This window comes from Dinoponera quadriceps, unplaced genomic scaffold, assembly GCF_001313825.1.
Source record: "Dinoponera quadriceps isolate SergipeBrazil2010 unplaced genomic scaffold, ASM131382v1 scaffold676, whole genome shotgun sequence".
NCBI classification, from domain to species: Eukaryota; Metazoa; Arthropoda; class Insecta; order Hymenoptera; family Formicidae; genus Dinoponera; species Dinoponera quadriceps.
The window spans coordinates 1,255,771-1,275,529 of record NW_014554818.1 but is presented as its reverse complement, the minus strand read 5'-3'; the positions used below and the strand labels follow the sequence as shown (position 1 = coordinate 1,275,529).

General features: G+C 40.2%; 5 protein-coding genes across 11 annotated transcripts; 2 read left to right on the top strand and 3 right to left on the bottom strand.

The window, feature by feature from the left end:
* The first annotated feature begins 191 nt into the window (after positions 1 to 191).
* LOC106742128 (coronin-2B-like) lies at positions 192 to 5,340 on the top strand. 3 transcript variants are annotated; one of them, XM_014614788.1, is made up of 10 exons: positions 534 to 622; positions 1,650 to 1,896; positions 3,078 to 3,275; positions 3,351 to 3,467; positions 3,529 to 3,843; positions 3,922 to 4,146; positions 4,220 to 4,429; positions 4,530 to 4,647; positions 4,714 to 4,940; positions 5,016 to 5,340. In XM_014614788.1, exons 2-10 carry the CDS (start codon positions 1,765 to 1,767, stop codon positions 5,208 to 5,210), a joined length of 1,737 nt encoding a protein of 578 aa, XP_014470274.1. In that variant the 5' UTR covers positions 534 to 622; positions 1,650 to 1,764; the 3' UTR covers positions 5,211 to 5,340. The 3 variants fall into 3 exon arrangements, with proteins under 3 accessions (XP_014470273.1, XP_014470274.1, XP_014470275.1); XM_014614789.1 differs by lacking the exon at positions 534 to 622 and adding an exon at positions 790 to 1,187; XM_014614787.1 differs by lacking the exon at positions 1,650 to 1,896 and having other exon boundaries at positions 192 to 622.
* On the bottom strand, positions 5,224 to 10,345 carry LOC106742134. Of its 2 annotated transcripts, none has more exons than XM_014614801.1 (3): positions 9,866 to 10,345; positions 9,005 to 9,151; positions 5,224 to 8,025 (listed from the first exon to the last, which is right to left on the bottom strand). In XM_014614801.1, exons 1-3 carry the CDS (start codon positions 9,933 to 9,935, stop codon positions 7,811 to 7,813), a joined length of 432 nt encoding a protein of 143 aa, XP_014470287.1. In that variant the 5' UTR covers positions 9,936 to 10,345; the 3' UTR covers positions 5,224 to 7,810. The 2 variants fall into 2 exon arrangements, with proteins under 2 accessions (XP_014470287.1, XP_014470286.1); XM_014614800.1 differs by lacking the exon at positions 9,005 to 9,151 and adding an exon at positions 9,441 to 9,596 and having other exon boundaries at positions 5,431 to 8,025.
* Positions 10,346 to 10,559: 214 nt separating this feature from the next.
* On the bottom strand, positions 10,560 to 13,900 carry LOC106742125 (ribonuclease Z, mitochondrial). The gene is made up of 6 exons (XM_014614783.1): positions 13,534 to 13,900; positions 12,660 to 13,407; positions 12,290 to 12,600; positions 11,826 to 12,221; positions 11,151 to 11,494; positions 10,560 to 11,029 (listed from the first exon to the last, which is right to left on the bottom strand). Exons 1-6 carry the CDS (start codon positions 13,756 to 13,758, stop codon positions 10,636 to 10,638), a joined length of 2,418 nt encoding a protein of 805 aa, XP_014470269.1. The 5' UTR covers positions 13,759 to 13,900; the 3' UTR covers positions 10,560 to 10,635.
* A 282-nt stretch (positions 13,901 to 14,182) lies between these two features.
* On the top strand, positions 14,183 to 16,779 carry LOC106742132 (motile sperm domain-containing protein 1-like). 4 transcript variants are annotated; one of them, XM_014614797.1, is made up of 7 exons: positions 14,183 to 14,303; positions 14,500 to 14,569; positions 14,832 to 15,008; positions 15,083 to 15,246; positions 15,334 to 15,496; positions 16,114 to 16,257; positions 16,319 to 16,779. In XM_014614797.1, exons 3-7 carry the CDS (start codon positions 14,867 to 14,869, stop codon positions 16,348 to 16,350), a joined length of 645 nt encoding a protein of 214 aa, XP_014470283.1. In that variant the 5' UTR covers positions 14,183 to 14,303; positions 14,500 to 14,569; positions 14,832 to 14,866; the 3' UTR covers positions 16,351 to 16,779. The 4 variants fall into 4 exon arrangements, with proteins under 4 accessions (XP_014470283.1, XP_014470282.1, XP_014470284.1 ...); XM_014614796.1 differs by lacking the exon at positions 14,183 to 14,303 and adding an exon at positions 14,306 to 14,392; XM_014614798.1 differs by lacking the exon at positions 14,183 to 14,303 and adding an exon at positions 14,347 to 14,417.
* Positions 16,780 to 16,845: 66 nt separating this feature from the next.
* LOC106742202 (eukaryotic translation initiation factor 4E type 2) lies at positions 16,846 to 19,705 on the bottom strand. Its single transcript, XM_014614934.1, has 6 exons — positions 19,123 to 19,705; positions 18,557 to 18,641; positions 18,230 to 18,472; positions 18,008 to 18,160; positions 17,646 to 17,854; positions 16,846 to 17,545 (listed from the first exon to the last, which is right to left on the bottom strand). The coding sequence occupies exons 1-5, from the start codon at positions 19,140 to 19,142 to the stop codon at positions 17,699 to 17,701; spliced, it is 657 nt and encodes a 218-aa protein (XP_014470420.1). The 5' UTR covers positions 19,143 to 19,705; the 3' UTR covers positions 16,846 to 17,545; positions 17,646 to 17,698.
* Positions 19,706 to 19,759: the final 54 nt, after the last annotated feature.

Sequence of the window (19,759 nt, the reverse complement as noted above, 5' to 3'; positions counted from 1 at the left end):
GGACTTTTAAAAATGATCTCTAAAGCGGAGTTTCTACAATGAGAATTTAAGGCGCAAGACTTAAGAAATTGACCAATCACAATCGATTATTCTCCTCACATTTCCTCTCTTTCTCTCTCATTGCAAACTCTGCTTTACTCGCAAGCGCCAAGACTGGCTAGCGCGACGTTACTTGACCGCCTGAACTACGATATGTCGAGGTTTGATCGTGAGTATATGAGTGTGTGCAATAGGTCGATCGGGTCGATGAACACAGCTATTACAGTTTACTGATTGAGCGCGGAGCAGTGCGGAAGTGTCGTTGGTGCGCTCTCTCATTGTGATTAATAAATAATAAACGTGCCGAGGGGGGAGGGAAGAAATATGCCGGCGAGGCGATGAACCGTTTCGTAGGTCAGTTTGCAAGCTCGGCGATTGATTGATTTGGGTGTGGGAGCGTCTTCGGAGATCGAAATTCCGCGTGAACGGCGCTGGTTCTATGGGATACAACATCGCTAATTGTGAAATGATACGAACGAGGGAGGAACTGGCGGAAAAATTAGGTCTGGATGGCTCCGAGGATCAACACACCATCATGAACAACATGGTAGACGCGAGAGCTTGTTACAAGCCCAGCGGCAAAGTGAGTAGCGATTTTTCGTTATTTCCTTTAACGCAACGTGTCATCAAAATCACAATCTACATTCGGTTTTGCACTACAGTCGTCGTAAACTCGATATCGAGTCGGTAAATTTGTTTCATTGAAACGGAAGAACGATTTCGAATCACATTAGGTAGGTAAGATTCACGGCTTAGATAGTCCTTAGTTGAAAACGGGAAGTCTTATTAATATATAGTGCACGCACAGTAGGTGATAAGAGGACTCGAAATTCGTGACGTTTGCCCAGATAGGCTATCAGTGACCAACTCAGCGGACAGGCGAGTTCTATACAAATATTTCAGATACATTTTTTTTTTATCATTTTGAATTTTTTTTTTTTTTTTTTTAAGAAAATGCACGTAACACGTTTGAGTGAATGAGTGTATGTATGTGCGCGCCGAACGATTAGAAACATCACATGATGTTCCAACGACTCGAATGTGGGTACACCACGTCGTATGTACTACCAAGCACGGTGGTTGCTCGCTTTTGTCAGTAGAGACGGAACATCCGACGCGAACGAACGTTCGCGAGGCGACGTAATCTCGTATGTAGCTTTTTACTTTTAATACGTGTTGTCCGATTTTGCAATTCCTTAACGCGATCGCGAATGCTCGTGGTTTTACACACTCGACTCGCGACTTAAACTCGTCGTAACAATCGCGTGTAACGAGTGAACGGGTACATATCGGACATAATCATTGATAAGTTTGTCACATATATATTAAACTGGACCTACTTAACCGGTAAGCGAGACCTTGTTAAAAAAAAAAAAAAAGAAGGAAAATCGTCGCCTCGGCAACTGTGACGACCATCTCGTTAACTCGTATCTAATTACACTTGCTAATTACTCTTTTCTTTTTTTTTTCTTTCTTTACGTCGGACCGCTTCAGTGGCACGCTCCTGGAAATTGCGTTTCGCACTTTGTCGCGTCGAGCGATTATGCAATTCGACAAATTGTTAATTGTTCGCGAGAATTTCATTTTTTTCTTTCATTTGTTTCTTTCAGTAAGCGCGTCGTGAGAGAACGATCTGTGTAGTTGCGATATACCCACTTCTGTGTCTTTTCGTGTCTCTCTCTTTCTCCCCCTCCCCTCCTTACCCCGTGAACCTCCCGCACATGCATGGGCCCCGGCTTGTCGATTACCACGTCCTCGTGCACTGGCGACGATCGTCTCACCACCGCGCACGTGTACTCGTCGACTGTCTCGGACGGTAGATCCTGGTTAACGTCAGACATGACCAACGATAAACAAGTGAGTATCTCCTCTTACACAATTTGCGAGCGGAAATGGAAACAAGAAACCGTGAGAAACATAAAGAAATTCGAAACTAGAACGGATCGGAGGTGCAACATGCAGGATCAACTTTAGACACATTGGCTTTCGAGTGGTTTCGGTCTTTGCAATGGAATCTAAAGTAAATTAGGCGGATGGGAATCACACACAAGTTGTTACATATCACGCCGGTTGCATCTAAACGCGTTTGAAATTTTACGCTGTTCGAGGAGCAACGAAGTATTAGGTGCGCAAATAAGTTCGGTGCCTTTACGTTCAATCAATCGTAACCCCGGTTTAAGTTCAAATATTTTCCCGCCCCTTGGTGGATTTTGAACTTATTCACGTACCTAATATATAATAATAATACAAATGAGATCGGCTAGTAATTTGTTTTTATATGTTATCGATCTCCCTCGCCACAAGTATCTCGCGATGGGTATGGAATCATCGGCAGTTTTTTTTTTGTTTCGCTCTTCAGTGGCAAAAGTGCGATGCACGTAGGCAGAGTTGGAAATGTTTCTCTCTCTCCCTCTCTTTCTGAAAGTTACTCTCTAATTGCTTCTTTTAAATTTGTTCGATTTTATATCTGTTATTACTATTCTTACGTTAATTGCGCTTTGTAAGAAATAGAAATAAGACCATAATTATATAACGTGGCAGTTATTAATACTCGGCAAGCGAGATATATATAGCTCGTTACATTTCTATTTCGGGGGGCAAAAGATCGATCCTTTCGCGTGATTCTTCCAGTTTTCGCGATTCGCTGAATCGTTCTTTATGGGAAAAAGTCGCATAATTCGATCTGTCTCACCGCGCTACACTGCGCGCGGCAGTAAAAAGGATTCGCGTCGCTTCGCGAGTAATCAAGAGATTTCACATTCGTGCCGTCAATTTGTCTCGATCGTCTCTTTCTCCACGTGCACCGTCCTCCTCCATCCATCCGCCCACTCCCCGTGCCCGAACTTTGTCTTATTATTATCAGAAGCGTTCGTTAAAGATCCAACTGTCGGTCGGTCGGTTTCTGTCCGCGACGCCGCAACTTTCTTTCTTCACGGTTTCTGAGTAAGAGAGAGTTTTTTTTTTTTCCCGAAAATAACACATACGTATTTCTTCCGAACGTTCCTCCATAGTTAATGAAACTCTAATGATATTTGCAGTCGTGGTTTCGCGGTGTCCGAAGCAGCAAATTTCGGCACGTTTACGGCGTGCCGGCCAAGAGGGAGAAATGCTACGATAACATCAAGATCACGAAGAATGCCCACGATTCGCAATTCTGCGCGGTAAACCCGAAATTTCTGGCTGTCGTGACGGAGGTTGCAGGTGGCGGAGCATTCCTGGTGTTACCGTTGGATCGCGTGAGTTGTCTTATCGATCTATCAATCGGTCTCGCCTGAGAGAAGAGAAATCAGGTGTATGTTTCGGTGTTGCAGACCGGGCGCCTCGACTTCAACGCGAGTCGAGTGACCGGCCATACCGGCCCCGTTTTGGACATCAAGTGGAATCCATTCAACGACAACATCATCGCGTCCTGTTCCGATGACTGTACGGTAAGAAAAGCATAGCTCGTAATCGGCGATTCTCTCTCGTAATCGTGATCTTGATTTGAAGATCAAGTTGTGGCATATACCCGACGGCGGACTGTCGAGGAATTTGACCGAATGGCTGGTGGAGTTGCAAGGGCACAAGCGACGTGTCGCTTACATCGAATGGCATCCGGTAGCTGAGAACGTGCTGTTCAGCGCTGGCTTCGATCATCTCGTTATCGTATGGGATATAAACAGGTGCGAAGCGGTGAGCGTGATCGACAGGCATCCCGATGTCATCTACAGCATATCGCTGAACCGCGACGGCAGCTTATTGGCGACCACTTGCAAGGATAAAAAATTGCGGGTCTTCGAACCGAGGTCCGGTATCGTTGTTTCGGTAAGTAATGAACGAACAGCTCTCGCCCTGTAATTATACTCGGTAGGGACTCGTGTGCAATTGTGTGCAATCGAGCAGGAAGGGGTTTGTCATGCCGGCACCAAGGCCAGCAAAGTGGTATTCCTTGGTAGCTCCGGACGTCTTTTAACTACTGGATTTAGCAGACATTCGGACCGACAATACGCGATATGGAGTCAACACGACTTGACCGTTCCACTGACGTGCGAAACCATCGATTCATCGAGTGGAGTGGTCTTCCCATTTTACGATAACGATACGAATATGGTGTTTCTAGCCGGGAAGGTGAGAACATCAGAAAGGACTCCAAAATTGCGTCGCGTTCTCTCTGTTCGTTCACGACATTCTCTCCCTGCAGGGTGACGGTAATATTCGTTACTACGAAGCAGCCAATGAAGCTCCTTGGATGCATTACCTCAGTCAATTTATATCTGGAAATCCTCAGAGAGGATTGGGAATGATGCCAAAAAGAGGGATCCACACTTCTATCTGTGAGGTGTTTAGATTTTACAAGCTGCACGCCACCCGCGGGATGTGCGAGCCAATCTCGATGATAGTGCCCAGAAAGGTGAATTTACACGCTCATATTGAACGATTCGAATTAACGTTTCTCATCGCACAATTTGAAGAAAGAAAAGAAAAGGATCGAGACAAATTGTGTGTTACAGAGCGATCAATTCCAAGAAGATCTTTACCCCGATACCATTGGCACGTGCCCCGCGCTATCCGCTAGAGATTGGATCAGCGGCATGAACAGTCCACCGGTCTTGATCTCCCTTAAAACAGGTCTTGTATCATTGTGTGAAGAGCTGCGGAATTTGTCATTACTCTTATTTATCATTATCTGATTAGGTGGTAGCATCTCTACGCATAAGCCGCGAGTATACAAGCCACCACAATTGCCTCCAACTACCGATCTGAATAACAAGAAGAAATTCGCCTTCCTGTCCACGGAAACCATACCGGACTATAGACCGGTGGAGCTGCACGATATGTCGGAGAAAAGTCAGAAAACGTCTAGTAATCAAAGCACTAAATTTCAGCAGCTTCAGCAAAAGTTTGGGAACGTTGCTATGCAAGTACGAACTTGATGTACCGTTGATCCACTGTTGCGTTTTTATGTCGCGTACTCTGACTCCGTGTTCTTCCGTTAGAAAAACATCATATCGTCTCCGCTCAACGACAACAAGGTTATGGAGACTGTCGATGTCCCGAACAACGAGGCGGAACTTCGATTGGCATTCGCTCGTCAAACCGATGAATTGAGGCTCGTACGACGGCAACTTGCCAATAGTCAACTGCGCGTTAAAGAGTTAGAGGACCAAGTAAGAAAATTACAGCGCCAATAAAACTTGCGACTAATATTTCGCTTCGATCTCGGCTTCGAGCAAAATTCTTGCAGCTTTACCACCGAAATGTGATTAGCGATTGGTACTTAATATTCATATTTATGCACTAATTAACGATGATAAAGGGAGAGAAGAGCCTAAGCTTGCGAGAATTTTGTACCAATGCACTGCTTGAGACTTTTATTCCGTGATGGTGTTTCGTACATAGAAAAGAAAGATATTAGCACAGAAATATTTCAATGCAGCATAAATTTTTCACGGTTGGTCCGTCATTTTTAAGTAGAATAAAATTTGTCGCGTTAACATCGGCCACGAAGGCTTCAAGAAAGTAGGCTATATCTGTTACGTGAAAAATTGTACCTGTATACGCATACCTGGATGTATAAGCTGGATATTGTGTGTGTGTTTCCACACACGACAATCATACGTGGCTAAGATTGTCGAATTAAGAAAAGCACAATATCTTTAGACGAATGGCAGCATAAAAGTAATATATCATGTATTATTATATCGGTTAGATGATTGTTTTTATCTCGTTTTATTTTTCGAGAATATCGTACTTTGGTACTAGTCCATTATAACCAATTGTTTATTAATTTATATTGCCATTTCGTTCATTATTTAACTAATTATACCTTTAGAATTTGATATAAAAAGAGTCGTCAGACAGCACTAGACAGATGACACTTTTTTTGCGTGTTCATCACAATCATTCCCGTTCTGACTCGCGTTCAATTTGCCAACGTGGCAAATAAAGCAGACTCTATCTATTACTCGATCTCTTGCGCGCGCGAACGCATTACGCTCTACAATATCTCTCTATGCTGCTGAACTATATGATATGTACAAGTGATTTATTATGTATCGAACATTTTTGCTATCGCATACATATATATATATATCCTTCACTGCCATCAGTACTGCCTTTGTGTCGATGGCAATAAGATATTTGAAATCTATACGTGGCAGTGATAATATACTTGATCAATGTTACGTTCGCAGTCTCGAAGATTATCTTAAAACCTTTTTTTTTTCTTTTTTTATACGATCAATGTATAATGTAACGTACGCGCGATTAACAAGTTTACCGTGCATTGTATAATCAATGCGATGAACAAATACAAGTGATACATCTATTTATACTCTTCGATTCGAAGAATGTGACGTTTACATTCAGTGTTGATTTCATTTGTTCTATGGCTATCTTGGAAGAAAATATATGATAGCAGATTTACTAGAATCTATTTCTAGCGTTAGTCTTGTAATTGAAAACTACACGGAATTATATTTCTGCTTGATAACAATAATAAAATGGTGTAACGATTTATACGTTTATATATGTATTTTTCATACAATGTGTAATTGTATCGTGAAATCGATAAATATAGTACCTGGATGCTGCACCTCACATACTGCCCAAGTTGACTTGAATTTTGTTACAAGCAAAATGTAACGAACGTGAGTCTCAATAGGGATTTAACCGTTATTCTTATTAATACGGCAGCATTTCGCATATCGCTTCTTAGTTTCTCGATTGATCATCTTTATTTTTCATGAACTCACTAACAATTTACGGTTTTTGACGAGATTCTATCTCAATATTGGACAAGAATGAAAAAAGGTCCTCGTTAAAACTTTACATTGAATTGGATACAGTGAATTGTCGCTTCATGAAAAGTATCACAATTTTATACATGCATCTATGTAATAGAGGTAGTATATATCCGTAAAGTTTATATTGGCGCAAGATATCAATTTATAATGGCTTGTTAGATATTTCTTCACGATCACGCAAGTATACTTATATTCTAGCCAGCGTTTTTTTACGATACTTTTATAGAAGAAGAATACAACCAATCGTTTTTGCAGCAAACGTCAATTTCACGAATTTCATTACGAATTATAAACTCGCCCGCGATACCCGTGTCAGTATTTATACTAATGTAACATTTGTCGATCTATCGTCATAAAACTCAATAGTGTACAATAAATGGGTAAGCGGAGAAGCATACCAAAGAATACACGCATGTCTTACAAATTGTAAGTGAATTTATTATCGGCACATGCTTATTTGATAAATTGACATACAGTGTGTTTTGAAAACATGTACGATATATGAGACAAACGGGATATCCCAGCAAAATAAAAAAACATTTACTCTCATATCACTTTTGTTTTATTGCTAATATCAATGTAAAAGTATTTTGTTCGCTCCTTAAGTCAAACTTGATAAATAGTAATCGCTTAACACACATACATTCTCTTCTCCTCTTTCTTTTTTTATGATCGATACAAACATATACATCTGCTCTAGAGATATTTTAATTATACGATACTCTTTTAGTTTTCCTTCTGGTTATAAGTAAAATGGACGGGCATGTTTCACTTTGGTACAAGTTACATTTGTCACCAGTTATCTATGCGCGGAGTATACGCGAATACATAAAAAAGATGAATCTGTTTAATGACGTAAGAAAGAAACGTCAGCCTCGGATGACAAATTACCTACGGATTATTGTTCCGATTTGTCGAGTGAACGATCGTTTCAGTTTGTTGGACGGATGCTCCAAATAAGGATATTCGTACGTATTAGTTGCTTTCTACCTGTAAAACAACCTTCCCAAAGTCACCAACAGTCCCACTGACGCGATCCATGTACTTTTGGTCGACATCACGGACGTTGCCAGATTGCAGCCATCGCCGGAGCATGTGAATACACAGGTGCGATAGGTCAACTTGTCGCCAGGCTGTTTTACGTAGTCGCAATAGTTTCCCATATGCACAGCCGAGCAAAATCGCTTTGTGCCGATGCCACCTGTTTTCAGACATAATGTCAGCGTTTCTCTCAAATTGCAATTGAAGCCAAGTGGAATCGGAACGATATGAACTTGGTGGTGAAGTAGTTGCAAAATTATTACTGCAGCAAGTCTGTGTCTCGACAGCATTGCCGGGAAGTCTTATTAATACTAAATATAGAATGGTGATAAAGCCGTTAAGACTACTTTGTTGCAGTTATCTTGTTCGTTGACGTTAGAAGCGAATACGTTAGAGAAAACGTATGTCCGAAATTCTAGCGAAATATCTTGAATTAAAAAAAAAAACATGTCTGTAAAGTGACACTTGTGATCGATTGAGTATATTTGCCAACTTTTGCTCCAACAATCGATGAATAATCGTAAAATTAGCCTTCCTTTCTAGCTTATCTTTTCTCATGATCACGTTAACGTTTTTACGGCTGTGTATTGACTGTTCAAGTTTTAGAAATATTTTACAAATGCGCGCAATCGATCACAAATATCATTTTGTGGTCATCGTATCTTTTTACTTCAATTCTATTCCGACGTATAGAATTTTGGGCGTGCATTTTCTTGCTTCATTAATAATAAAGATGGCTGCGACGAAGAAATAAGAGCCTTAAAAAGAAAGGAGAAAAAATGCGAAACGAAAGAAATTTGGTTTCTTGCACATCTGATCATTAATATCGAAAATATATATAAGGCTTGTGCTTGCTTGCTTACTACTAAAAACGGTAATAAAAGAGAGGCGTTATTCACGACATGCAGAGAGAGAGAGAGATGTCATAGATTACAGGTTTGTTTCTTTAAAACGATACGGATGATAATCTCTGATGCGTACATCACATAAAAATCAACTATCAATTTACGCCAAGTGATTTCTTTATAAAATTTTTTACGATACACTTCTGAGTATCGTAGGCTAAGAATAAAACATACATAACAGAGAAGGAAACATCCATGCACACTTGACCACAAAAAATGCAATGACATATGAACCTCCGTAACGGCCGACCGATTTGATGCAATAACGCTCCCCATAAATATGACTGCAATTTGTCGGCATCAAGGAATTTTTAACCAATTCATCATCCATACATTTCCATTCATCCTCTGATGTGCATTGGTAGCAGTCCAAGGCAATCGCTTCATCGATCAAGAAAGCAAGCATTAAACTTCCCGGTTAAATGTACCTTCCAAGAGGAAGAGGGAGGGAGGGAAGTAGAGGTAATTATTTACATGCGATCAGACAATCTGGTTAGTAAATGTCTTTCGTAGCAGAGAGAATACCCTGAATGATCGGAATGTGTGCGTAAATCGAGAATCGCGCAAAGTCGCCGACATGCCCGAGATTGATCAACTTTCCCCGCACCGTGTTAGAGGAATTTCCAAGCCTTAGTTCCCGAAAGAAATGTTTTTTTACTACTTCATTTACCCTCGAAACGGCCGGTGTGCTTGACGCAATATTGCGCCCCGTAAACATCATCGCACGCTTCCGGTTGCAAATCCACGTCGCTCGATAAAACCTCGTTACATTGGAACGGGTATTCGTTGCTGGTGCTATTGCACTGATAGCATCGGATGCTATGTCCTGAATGAAGAGCCAAATCAAACTACGTAAGGAAAACGATATTTCCTTTTTTTTTTATGTGCGATTCATATTTTTTTTAAATTTGAGTACATTTTATACATTTAGATGAGAAGTGACAATATTTTCCTGATAATCAATTTGTTTTTTGTTCTGTAACACTTGGTTGGAGCCCGCGCGAGAGATCTGGAGAAATCTTGGATCGTGAACAGATCCTGTATATATATGCCCCGCCCAAACGGGGTGTTTACCTGTTTGGCCGTTAACCTCACCTGTTTCTATCAACAATAGGAGTATCGCCAAAAGCGCGTACACATTGTTGCAGCATTTGGTACCAACCATTTCGAGAAATTGTAGCCACGCGTGACGTTGAAATTGACCGAAATAAGAAAAAAAAGAGAACCGACGAACTAGACTCTTCGAGACAGACAGAGACAAGCCTCGCGTAGTGGCAATTAATCTAAACAAAGATGCCGGCTTGGCGCCATCCAGCGGAATTAGCCAAACCTTCACCGGCCTCTAACGTGGTGACATCCAACGACGTCGCGAGAAACCCGACCCGTCGTGCTTTGAATTGGTAATTTCAAGCTACTATATTCAACGAAAAATCGACCTGGAGGATCGAAACGTAATGAGAATTAAGTTTTGTGTCCACGATGGGCAAAATCATCGATATTTGAAAAATTAGGGATGCGTCGTACGAGTTTGTCGGATCTGCCGATTGGATAGAGAATTTCTAGAGTCCCTAACATTTTCTTTAGATGTAATACTATCCTCGAGTTGTTTTAGATTTAAAGCACGGAACCGGGTGTAGAAGCGACACAAACGCATAATATTCATTTCTTTGCGCATAAAAATATAATATTTTATAGTTATAACGCAGCTGAAAAGATCAAGACGACTAACGCTCAGCCGAGAATGATACATGATTGAATTAACACGACCGACAACAAGGCAAACGAAAAGTTCGATCGATACACTCGTCGTAACGTAGTTCTTTATTATATATAGAATGATACTCAAGATAGGCATTCAAGCATTACTAATTCATCAACCGTTGCCGCTTAGCGGCACGTTCTTCCAATTCCACATAATGCTTGGAAAACATGATTTTCAATGCCGGGTACAGGAAAGGCAAAAGCGGCAATTGTGATAGACTGACATGCATATAATCGTACGCGATACCGACATTACGTAGTCTAGTGTCATTCTCGTTTTCTGGTAAATGAGGTATGGCCGCGTAGCGTTGGCTGAAATGCGTCAATAGCGTAAACTTGGATCTCATATTTTCGCCCGCTTGTATAGCTTGCGACACCGTCGAATGAAACTTTAACTTTGCTTCTTTTGCAAGATCGTCCTCCAACGTCGCCTCGTGAATCAGTAGATCGCAGTCTTGTCCAAGTTTCACGAGATTCTCGCAGGGCATAGTGTCACCGCTGAAAATATAACATAATCAAAGCTGCTAAATATCATATTTAAATGGCTTGAAATTACGGAAAGAGCGTGCATTCGCGTGTCAAGGAAATCGCACGGTGATGGATTATTATATTCACACACCTGTAAACTATTTTCTTGCCGTTGTTGAGCTCTATCGAAACACCGTAAGAGTAAGGACAATGTTTAACGTATACCGTCCTCACGGCTCGCACATTCAAAGTCTTGTACATATTGTTATACTTCCGATCCGCCAGTCTATGTACGTCCATAAAGAACTCGTTGTTCGATATCAGTGTTATTTGATGCAAAATGGGCTCGAAACGTTTGTGATACATCTGCAACCATGCGACTATATGCGCCGGTGCGAGCAGGTACAAGGGATCTTGCGTAACTTTTCTTCGTTGTTTCATCAAACCAATTAATCCGATATGATGATCCGCGTGCAGATGTGACACGTAGATCGCCTGGAAATTCAATTCGATCGTAGTAGTAAATCAAGTAAACGCAGAACTTGATCATTTCATTTCGGGAGGAATATTCCATTTCAGACACAGATATTATTTGTTCACGACATATACTTCGAATATATGATGAATACAAAAATTCTTGCTATTTATTATCTTTCGCGAAAAAATGCACAAAAATAGCTTTTTTCTGGCTGTCACAGTCCTCTGTATATTGAACTCTTTTCGTATACTCTGACGAGTTGTATTAGAAAAGCCCGATCAAATTCACCGTGGAAACTTCGTCCTATTAGCTCATCGGTTATGAAAAAAGGAGACACGATTCCCGTACCTTAATTGACCGCATGATATCGTCCACCTCGGATCTTCCGGAAAATTTCGCAATCTGCCCGAATGTACCCTCACTGCAATCCAACAATATACTATGGTTCTCGTCTATTTGTAAGATTATGCCGCTCGTGTTTCGGACCTTATTCGGTATGCTGGAGCCAGTGCCCAGAACAAGGATCTTCGGATAATCGTTTACGATGGACAATGCTTTTGTTTGAGCGTTAATATTAGTTTGTAGCTCCGCCAACGCGTCTAAAAAGCCATTGACCTCAAATATCTCGTTTACATATTCCTTCGGATGCAACGATACCTCGTTCTCCGTATCGAATTTTAATTCCGGCAGCAGATGGACAGTGTGATTCGTTCTAGAACGATGCACGATGCACGGATCTCCCGCCTATGAGAAAGAAAGATCTTGTAATGCCGATCACAGTCTATTAACAACATACAAACGACGCGGCTAACCCGTGTTTTCTTCTGAAAGGAGTCTGCGTTCAAAAAGGGAAATATCTCGGGATGTAACATGTGAAGTTGATGCTGACGTTTGTGAGATGACTCGGTACCCATACACTTGTTCTCTTCATTTACGATTATATGGCGCGTGTAGGAGCTAAACTTTTCCATCCAGTTCACGTAACGAGGATCATCCATCACCTGCTGAGGAGTAAAGTGAACGACGCAATGCGGCACGTTGTCTTCTTCCGACGTTTGGTGCCGTGCAAAAGCGGGGTGGCTTATAAAAGATTCTAAATAATCCTCCGATGGACATTCCACAACTGAAAAATCAAATTTCAAGTAAACCAGAACAACCCGACCACACTGTCTGTCAGCATACCTAAGAAAATGGGACCCGGTATCGGCGGAGAACAGACATCCTTACTCAAAATGACGGTGCCGTCCGGCAAAGTAACATCCTCGCCAGCTTTGAGCTGACCTAGTACAGGACCAGGTTTCACACCTTTTTCCACGCATTTCTCCAATAACAGTTTGCCTTGCCGAGGATGTAATTTACAAATATAAGACATCGCCTGTGATATCAATTTCCTACATGAATTCTGTCCAATCGTCTGAGACTTGTTCTTCTTCTCTTTCATACTTTTGAATATCTTTTCAGTACTCGACTTGGACAGATAATCGTAGTAATTGATATTGTCGACCATTTCTGCTTCCCCTAAATCGACAGACTCTGCATCTTGCACAGTCGACTTTGCAATGGGAATGTACGAAACAGACATCACCTGATCTGTATATGATTGCGACTCGTCGCATGTAGCTTCGCGAACTTTTAAATCGTGCAGGTATACGAATCTCTTGATCGCGTCGAAAATCTCTACGGTACCTTTGGGACCGTGTATGTTGATTTCTGGTACTCCGGCTTCTTGTATCGTAAGCAACATTCCTGGCATGCCGCCCAAGTTTTCCCAATTAGCAGATGTTATGAACACATGTTCCAACTTCACCAGCCTGTATTTGTGTTCATGCGCCAGCTTTTGCGTTCCCTCTCCGCAATTGAAGAGGTAGCTGATATGACCTGCTGATAGATAAACGCATCTTGGTGCACCATAAGCCCCGCTGCCCAGAATCTAAGAGCAATATTGCTTAATGTAGAAAAGAGAAAAATGCATGCGTGTGTATATATATTTCCTGATACATTTCAGCACGCGATAGTCAGGTCGCTCTGATACACCGTGGTATGATGCAATACTAACCTGTAATGACACGTTTGCACTGGAAGTATATTTTATAGATTTCCCTTTCATTTTCTGCCTCAACTTTTGTATGTCGTAAATGCGCGAATTAGAGCGCGGCATATTTTTGTAATAAGATGCGAAGTTTCGCTGAAAATTACAATCTTTAGCGCGGGATGGTACCAACGTAAGCACGTGCTTGCACTGTATAATACGACGCGCCAGTGAATATGCGTTAGACTTCATTCGTTCTGCCTTTTTCTTTTGTTGTCACGTCAGGAATACTCGCTGATTATTATGCGTACAAGTAAATTGCATGATGCATCGCGGTAAAAAGTCATAACCCGGCCATTTATGTGTCGCGTAGGTTATGAGATATACAAGTGTACCAATGTTTACTGCCGAAACAATGATGGGAAATCTGAGATCTAGGGAGAATTTTTAACAGCAGCCAATCGCGCTGGTAGTCGACAGTTTCTACTGCTTCGTCAATTCTCCCTTATACTAGTTACGAATAAATCGAGTCCCTGAACAAACTCAGTGTATCCGAACGCATTTGGTGGAAAGCCATCCAATTGTATGATAGGGGCATTACGGGCAGGGAATATCGGAACACACCAACGAATGGCTCCCGTTATGAACAATACGCGGGGAATATGGGGGAATAACACGTGACTCACGCAGTGGCTGATCAACCTTCCGCTTTTTCGAAAATGTTCGATGTCTTCGACTCGGAAGTGCCCAACTTCACATATAAAGGCATACACAACGCCGAGTGTACATGACGCCTAGTGTGTATTTTGCTTATAGCGACGCATCGGATGAGTCTTAATTGTTTGTAAATATTCTCTCACTCATCCGCTGCTGCCTCGGCGCTAAGGTCGATTGACTTGTTTTTATTTACTGTGAATCGTCAAGTTTCATTGTGTTCGTGCTTTTACCTAGCGTGACAATCAGCATTCATTGATATTTTTTTTTCTTTTTCAGTGGATTCTGACAGTTAACTTTTCACTCATTGTTACCGTCTTCAGTCATTTGCAAGCACATAAATCTCAAGGTGCGTACATCATACTTATGTCCGCGCGCAATCTCACCTTTTGTGCCGTGTACATTTCTTATTTAACTTCATGCGTATTAGATTATAGTCCTCAATAACCTCGTTTCAGTTAATTCAGAAAACGCGCTTCACGCGATGCACGAATCTATAGTACGCGAGGAAATGTACGCGAATTTACGAAATCAATCGTAGCAAAAGTACGTGTGCAACATGTGTATATATATGTATGTATGACATAGTCAAATGTTATTAAATTTTGCAGGTGCATGGACAATCTAAGACTAAGGAACAAGCACAATGCAACCATTAGTAGCCACGCCTCGGAAGTTACCAGTCTTTGTGTTTCCACAAAGCATTACATTCTTCTTAGACAACCAGACTACCCACAAACAAGTGCTAACTTTGTATAACCCATATGATTTCCCAGTAAAATTCAAAGGTATCCATCCTTTTTTTTTTTCGACGCAGATCTTGAATTTCTTTATGTATATCTGTTTAATCCTAATATCTTAGTTTTATGCACTGCACCAAACAAATACAAGGTTGTCGATCCAGAAGGCACAATAAAAGCTCGATGCTGTGTTGATATTGTTATCAGACATACAGCGCCGTTAATAAGTAATTGCAATGTAATTGATAAGTTCAGAATACATATGCAAGAACATCCTACTAAGCAGGTGATAATCAAAATGCACAGCTGAAAAGTATTAAATCACCAAAGAGAGTCATGAAAAATTGAAATATTTAAAAGTATATTGTGTCAGGCAATTGGTAAACGAGATGTCGAAGCTAAGCTACTTTCGGGGACAAGCGATACTGTCGGGAGGTCAACACCAGATCCAGATATGTTTCATCAACTGCCGATTAATGAAACAACCAGGCAACAACAATCTTATGCGCTTATAAGCCAAAATAGAGCGGTGGACAGTGAGTACACGGCAGTTACAAGAATTACTTTAAACCAAGCCTGAGAGTCTTTAGGTATACGAGGTCTGTATCGTGTAGAAACAGAAATCAGAGTAGAAATGGTTTCCTGTACGACTACATTTTACTTTTCGCATTAATGCAGCAAGTATATATGAAAGTATATGCATTTCGAGGGCATGATTTTTCATCAAGCGATTCAGGCAAAATGCCTTCATTTCTGTATGAACTTTTATAAAACGTGCAAATGGATGCGCTTAAAAATTCAAGCATCTCGCTGCAGCTATAAAGTGTAATTTATGAGCGGGAAATTTCGAGATCGACGATGTATCAATGTGTATTTATATGTTGATGCCAAGTATCTCCTTCGAACGACTTTCTGTTATATCATACGATACATCACTTCTAGCATTCCTAAAGATTCTTGAAATTCGGAATTCAACATGACTACTTCAAGGACCTAGGGAAATGCTGAAATCGGTATATCGATAAATGTGAATAGGGGGAAGCTATTTCGAAGGAGAGATCCTTAATACCGACATAAATACATCGTACACATTTCCATACCGTCGGTTTCGAGACTTTTTTCATTATAGGTTGTACGTTATGTCATGTTTTAGGGGGTACAAATTATGTAGCGCTCGTCGCGGGAATTATATGCATAGCCGGACTGCTTTTACCTACAGAAGGGGAACAGAATAATAGAGTGCCTGATTATCTCCATCTCTCTATGAATTTTAAACTAATATTCTCGTTTGTACTAGGTAAGCATACAATTTATACTTGATGAATTGTAACAAGTAAGATCATTTTATTTTGCTACAGGTATGGTGGTAATTATCATTTCAAAGATATAATTCTCAGCTTTTTGTACATATAAAGGACAACTTTGTACACGCAAGATAGATTATCGTGGGATAAAAGCACAATTGATATGAGACTTGTTTATATTGGGCCTCTTACGGAATATACCCAACTCTAGTCTATAGACGATAGTATTTCAATATTATATCGTCTGAGATATTGATATTTATTTGCTGTACAGAAAAAGTCTTATTTTGTGTGGGGAGAGGCATCACGAAAGCCAGTACGGTGTACGATTCTGGCTCGTGAGCTATATATATATTTCCAGGCCTTCTCTTCTGGGAAAATTAACGTGATGTTATTACCGCGTGCTCGCGTTTATATACGTGCATGTGCGTGTTTGATGGAAGGAGAGAAAGGTGTGTGTGTGTGTGTGTGTGTGTGTGTATGTGTGTGTGTGTGTGTGTGTGTGTGTGTGTGTGTGTGTGTGTGTGTGCGCGCGCGCGCGTGTTCACATGTATCGAAAAAAACGCTTTATACAAGAAAATAAATTGTTTATAACGTAATGAAAGATACACATGTAACATAATATAAAATACGATATAACATAAAAATATTCATATCCGCACACCTCGCGCTAACTCTTACGAAAATCTTGATGTTGTATATAGAGTTATTGTGATACAGTTTTTCATTCGCAATAGTCATCGTGTGACATGATCTCATGTACAGCTGGTCTTCCTATGTATAAAGTTGGCTTGAGTTTTAAGTATTAAATATGTTTGCAATACAGAGTACATTTTCCCTGTTGTTTTATTCTATCATTGGAAGAGATTAAGATATAATATATATATAACACCTATAACGAGAAACTAGATCATGAGAAAGTAAAGTTCAAATATTAATGGTTGAAATTCGATGAATTTATTTTACGGATACTGTTTTGCGATTAATGTAGAAGAATAAATTGGGGTGAGAGAGGAAATTATTTCAAGATTTATTTTCACGAAATTAGATAGAGATAAAAAGTGTGTAAAAATAATCGTAAGAATAAGCTATTTCGATATTGCACAGTTTGGAAATAAGAGCATTTATTTATTACCAATGAGTGTATCTATTATTTACATAAGTTACAATACAGACACTTGTGAATAAAGTGTACCGTCAAATGGATGTTTCTGATTTTTCAGCGTCTTATTTATATCCTGTCAAACAGATGTGCGATCTTCCGGGAGATACGAATCAGAGCTATATTTACAAAGATAAATCACACAACAAATGTAGATGCAACGAAAGAACGTCGGATTAAAAATATGTTGAAGACATGATATCCAAATTTTTACTTTACCTGTGAGTTTGTCCGAAGACTCGTAACATTTCGTGCTCGAAAATCATACAAATTTAGAGCCGATGTACATTCTTCAAGCTCTCATTGTGGGTTTTGTACTCCATAGAGGCACTAGTTGGAAGATGTAATACTCTTCTTAACGTATCTCTAATCCGCGCTGTTGTCGCTACATCCGACGCTGTCTTATTCCATACACATATTATGTCTTCCTGCATGCAAATAGAAAAGTGACTCTCAATTTATTATATCTCTGACATAAACTGTACTGTACATATATATACAGAGAGAGAGAGAGAGAGGGAGAATATCACTCCCCCACGTAGTATATTATCTTTAAAAATATAAAGATGAAGCTGATTTACCTGAAACCTTATAGATACAACAGCTCCGCATATTTCTTCCCCTACCATAAATTGTTCTCCTAACATCGCCAATATAAGATTCTCCCAACATCTAGATACTAAACCTTTTCGTAATCTTACTATCCATTTACCACCTTTTTGATTGGCTTCATCCTAAAAAATAACGCAAACACTAAAATTTTTGTACATATTATATGAAGGAAGGAATCAAATAACACTAACCTCCCACATAGGCTTTATGCCAACTTTAAAAAGATGAAAGTCTGTATGTGTAGTTAATTCTGAAGGTCGTAATAAATGACTATAAAGACCCCAAAACTGCTCCACACTGGCAAATCTACCAATCAACTTTAAATTTTGGTCGTAACTTTGTATGCTAGTTTGTTTGCCAGGACTACGTCGACTATACCAGAGTGCATAAGCATACTGTAATTTATGTTCGTTTGGACTTATTTCTATCGGAGGCTGTAAACAGAATTACTTGTTAATCATATGTCATCATATATCAAATATCCTACGAAATCTTTGCATATAGATTATGTCACTTACTAGTGGACCCTTGTCGACTTTTTGATTATCCTTTGATTGGGACTCCTCGTCTCCGCTGTCCTCGGTAGCCTTCAATCTGTAAGCGCTGTCAATTTATGAGATAAGTCAGGTGTGATGGTATTTATTCCCAGGACATTTGTTATATAAAAACAGAACGGAGCAAAGCGCTCATAATGCATTTGAGAGCAATACATTAACCTTGCCATATGTTTCAAACGCATTAACGATATCGTTAACGTTGCAATTATCTAGACCGCCGTCGCAACATCGACGTTGTCCGTTATCCGCAATCAAGGGGTACCGTCGAATTACATGTCGAACATGCGAGCGTTAAATAAATTTTCAAAGAATCTCGTCCGAATCCGTCGCTTCTTATATCGTCGAGTCAAGATTGTCTAGACCGCTGCGAATTAAGATTGCCAAACGACTGTGTCAAGCGATGTTGCAAACATTTATCTGACTGACGAATGATTTTAATGTGTATCCAAAACACTGTTTAACCTCGAAACACCGTCCATGGGGACACGCACGATGAAATAAAGAAGAACGACCAAGCTTTCACTTACGTTTCGAATTTATTGGACATGTTTTCAGTTGCTGAGATACAAACGTACAAGCGGATACCGCTAAATGCAACAAACGACCAGTATATCCTATTTAAACGAGAATAAAAATATAAAAGATTCGCTTCCTCTCTCTCCTTTTCTATGCGCACGTTGCGAGCTCTCGCATCTGCGATGTTTTCGACAAATTGTTGACTTTTCCACAGCACCTTCTCTTTTCCTTTCTCTCTCTCTCTCTGTCTTTTTTTCGTCACTCTACCTCTCTATCGGAAATTTTATACTCGTACGTTGGTCATACTAGTGGACAGTACCGATAACCGCGTTACGCCGTAAACAGCTGCGAGAAGTTTGAAAAGTGAGTATGTACACTCGGTTACAGAACGGTTGCAACAATTTTTGTTTCTCATATTTCGAAACACAAAAATTATGACGAAACGAACCTATGAATTGACAATTATGCGCAGTAGGTGATCTGCTGTCAAATTACATACATCCATTACACATATATACAAGGTGTAGGCACAAAGTAATATATTAGTTACACACACTTTAATACAAGAAAATTAAGACTGAAAAATTAGAATTATATTTATAAGATTATATCGCATTTTTGCATGTTAAATATGCGTAAACCTGACGA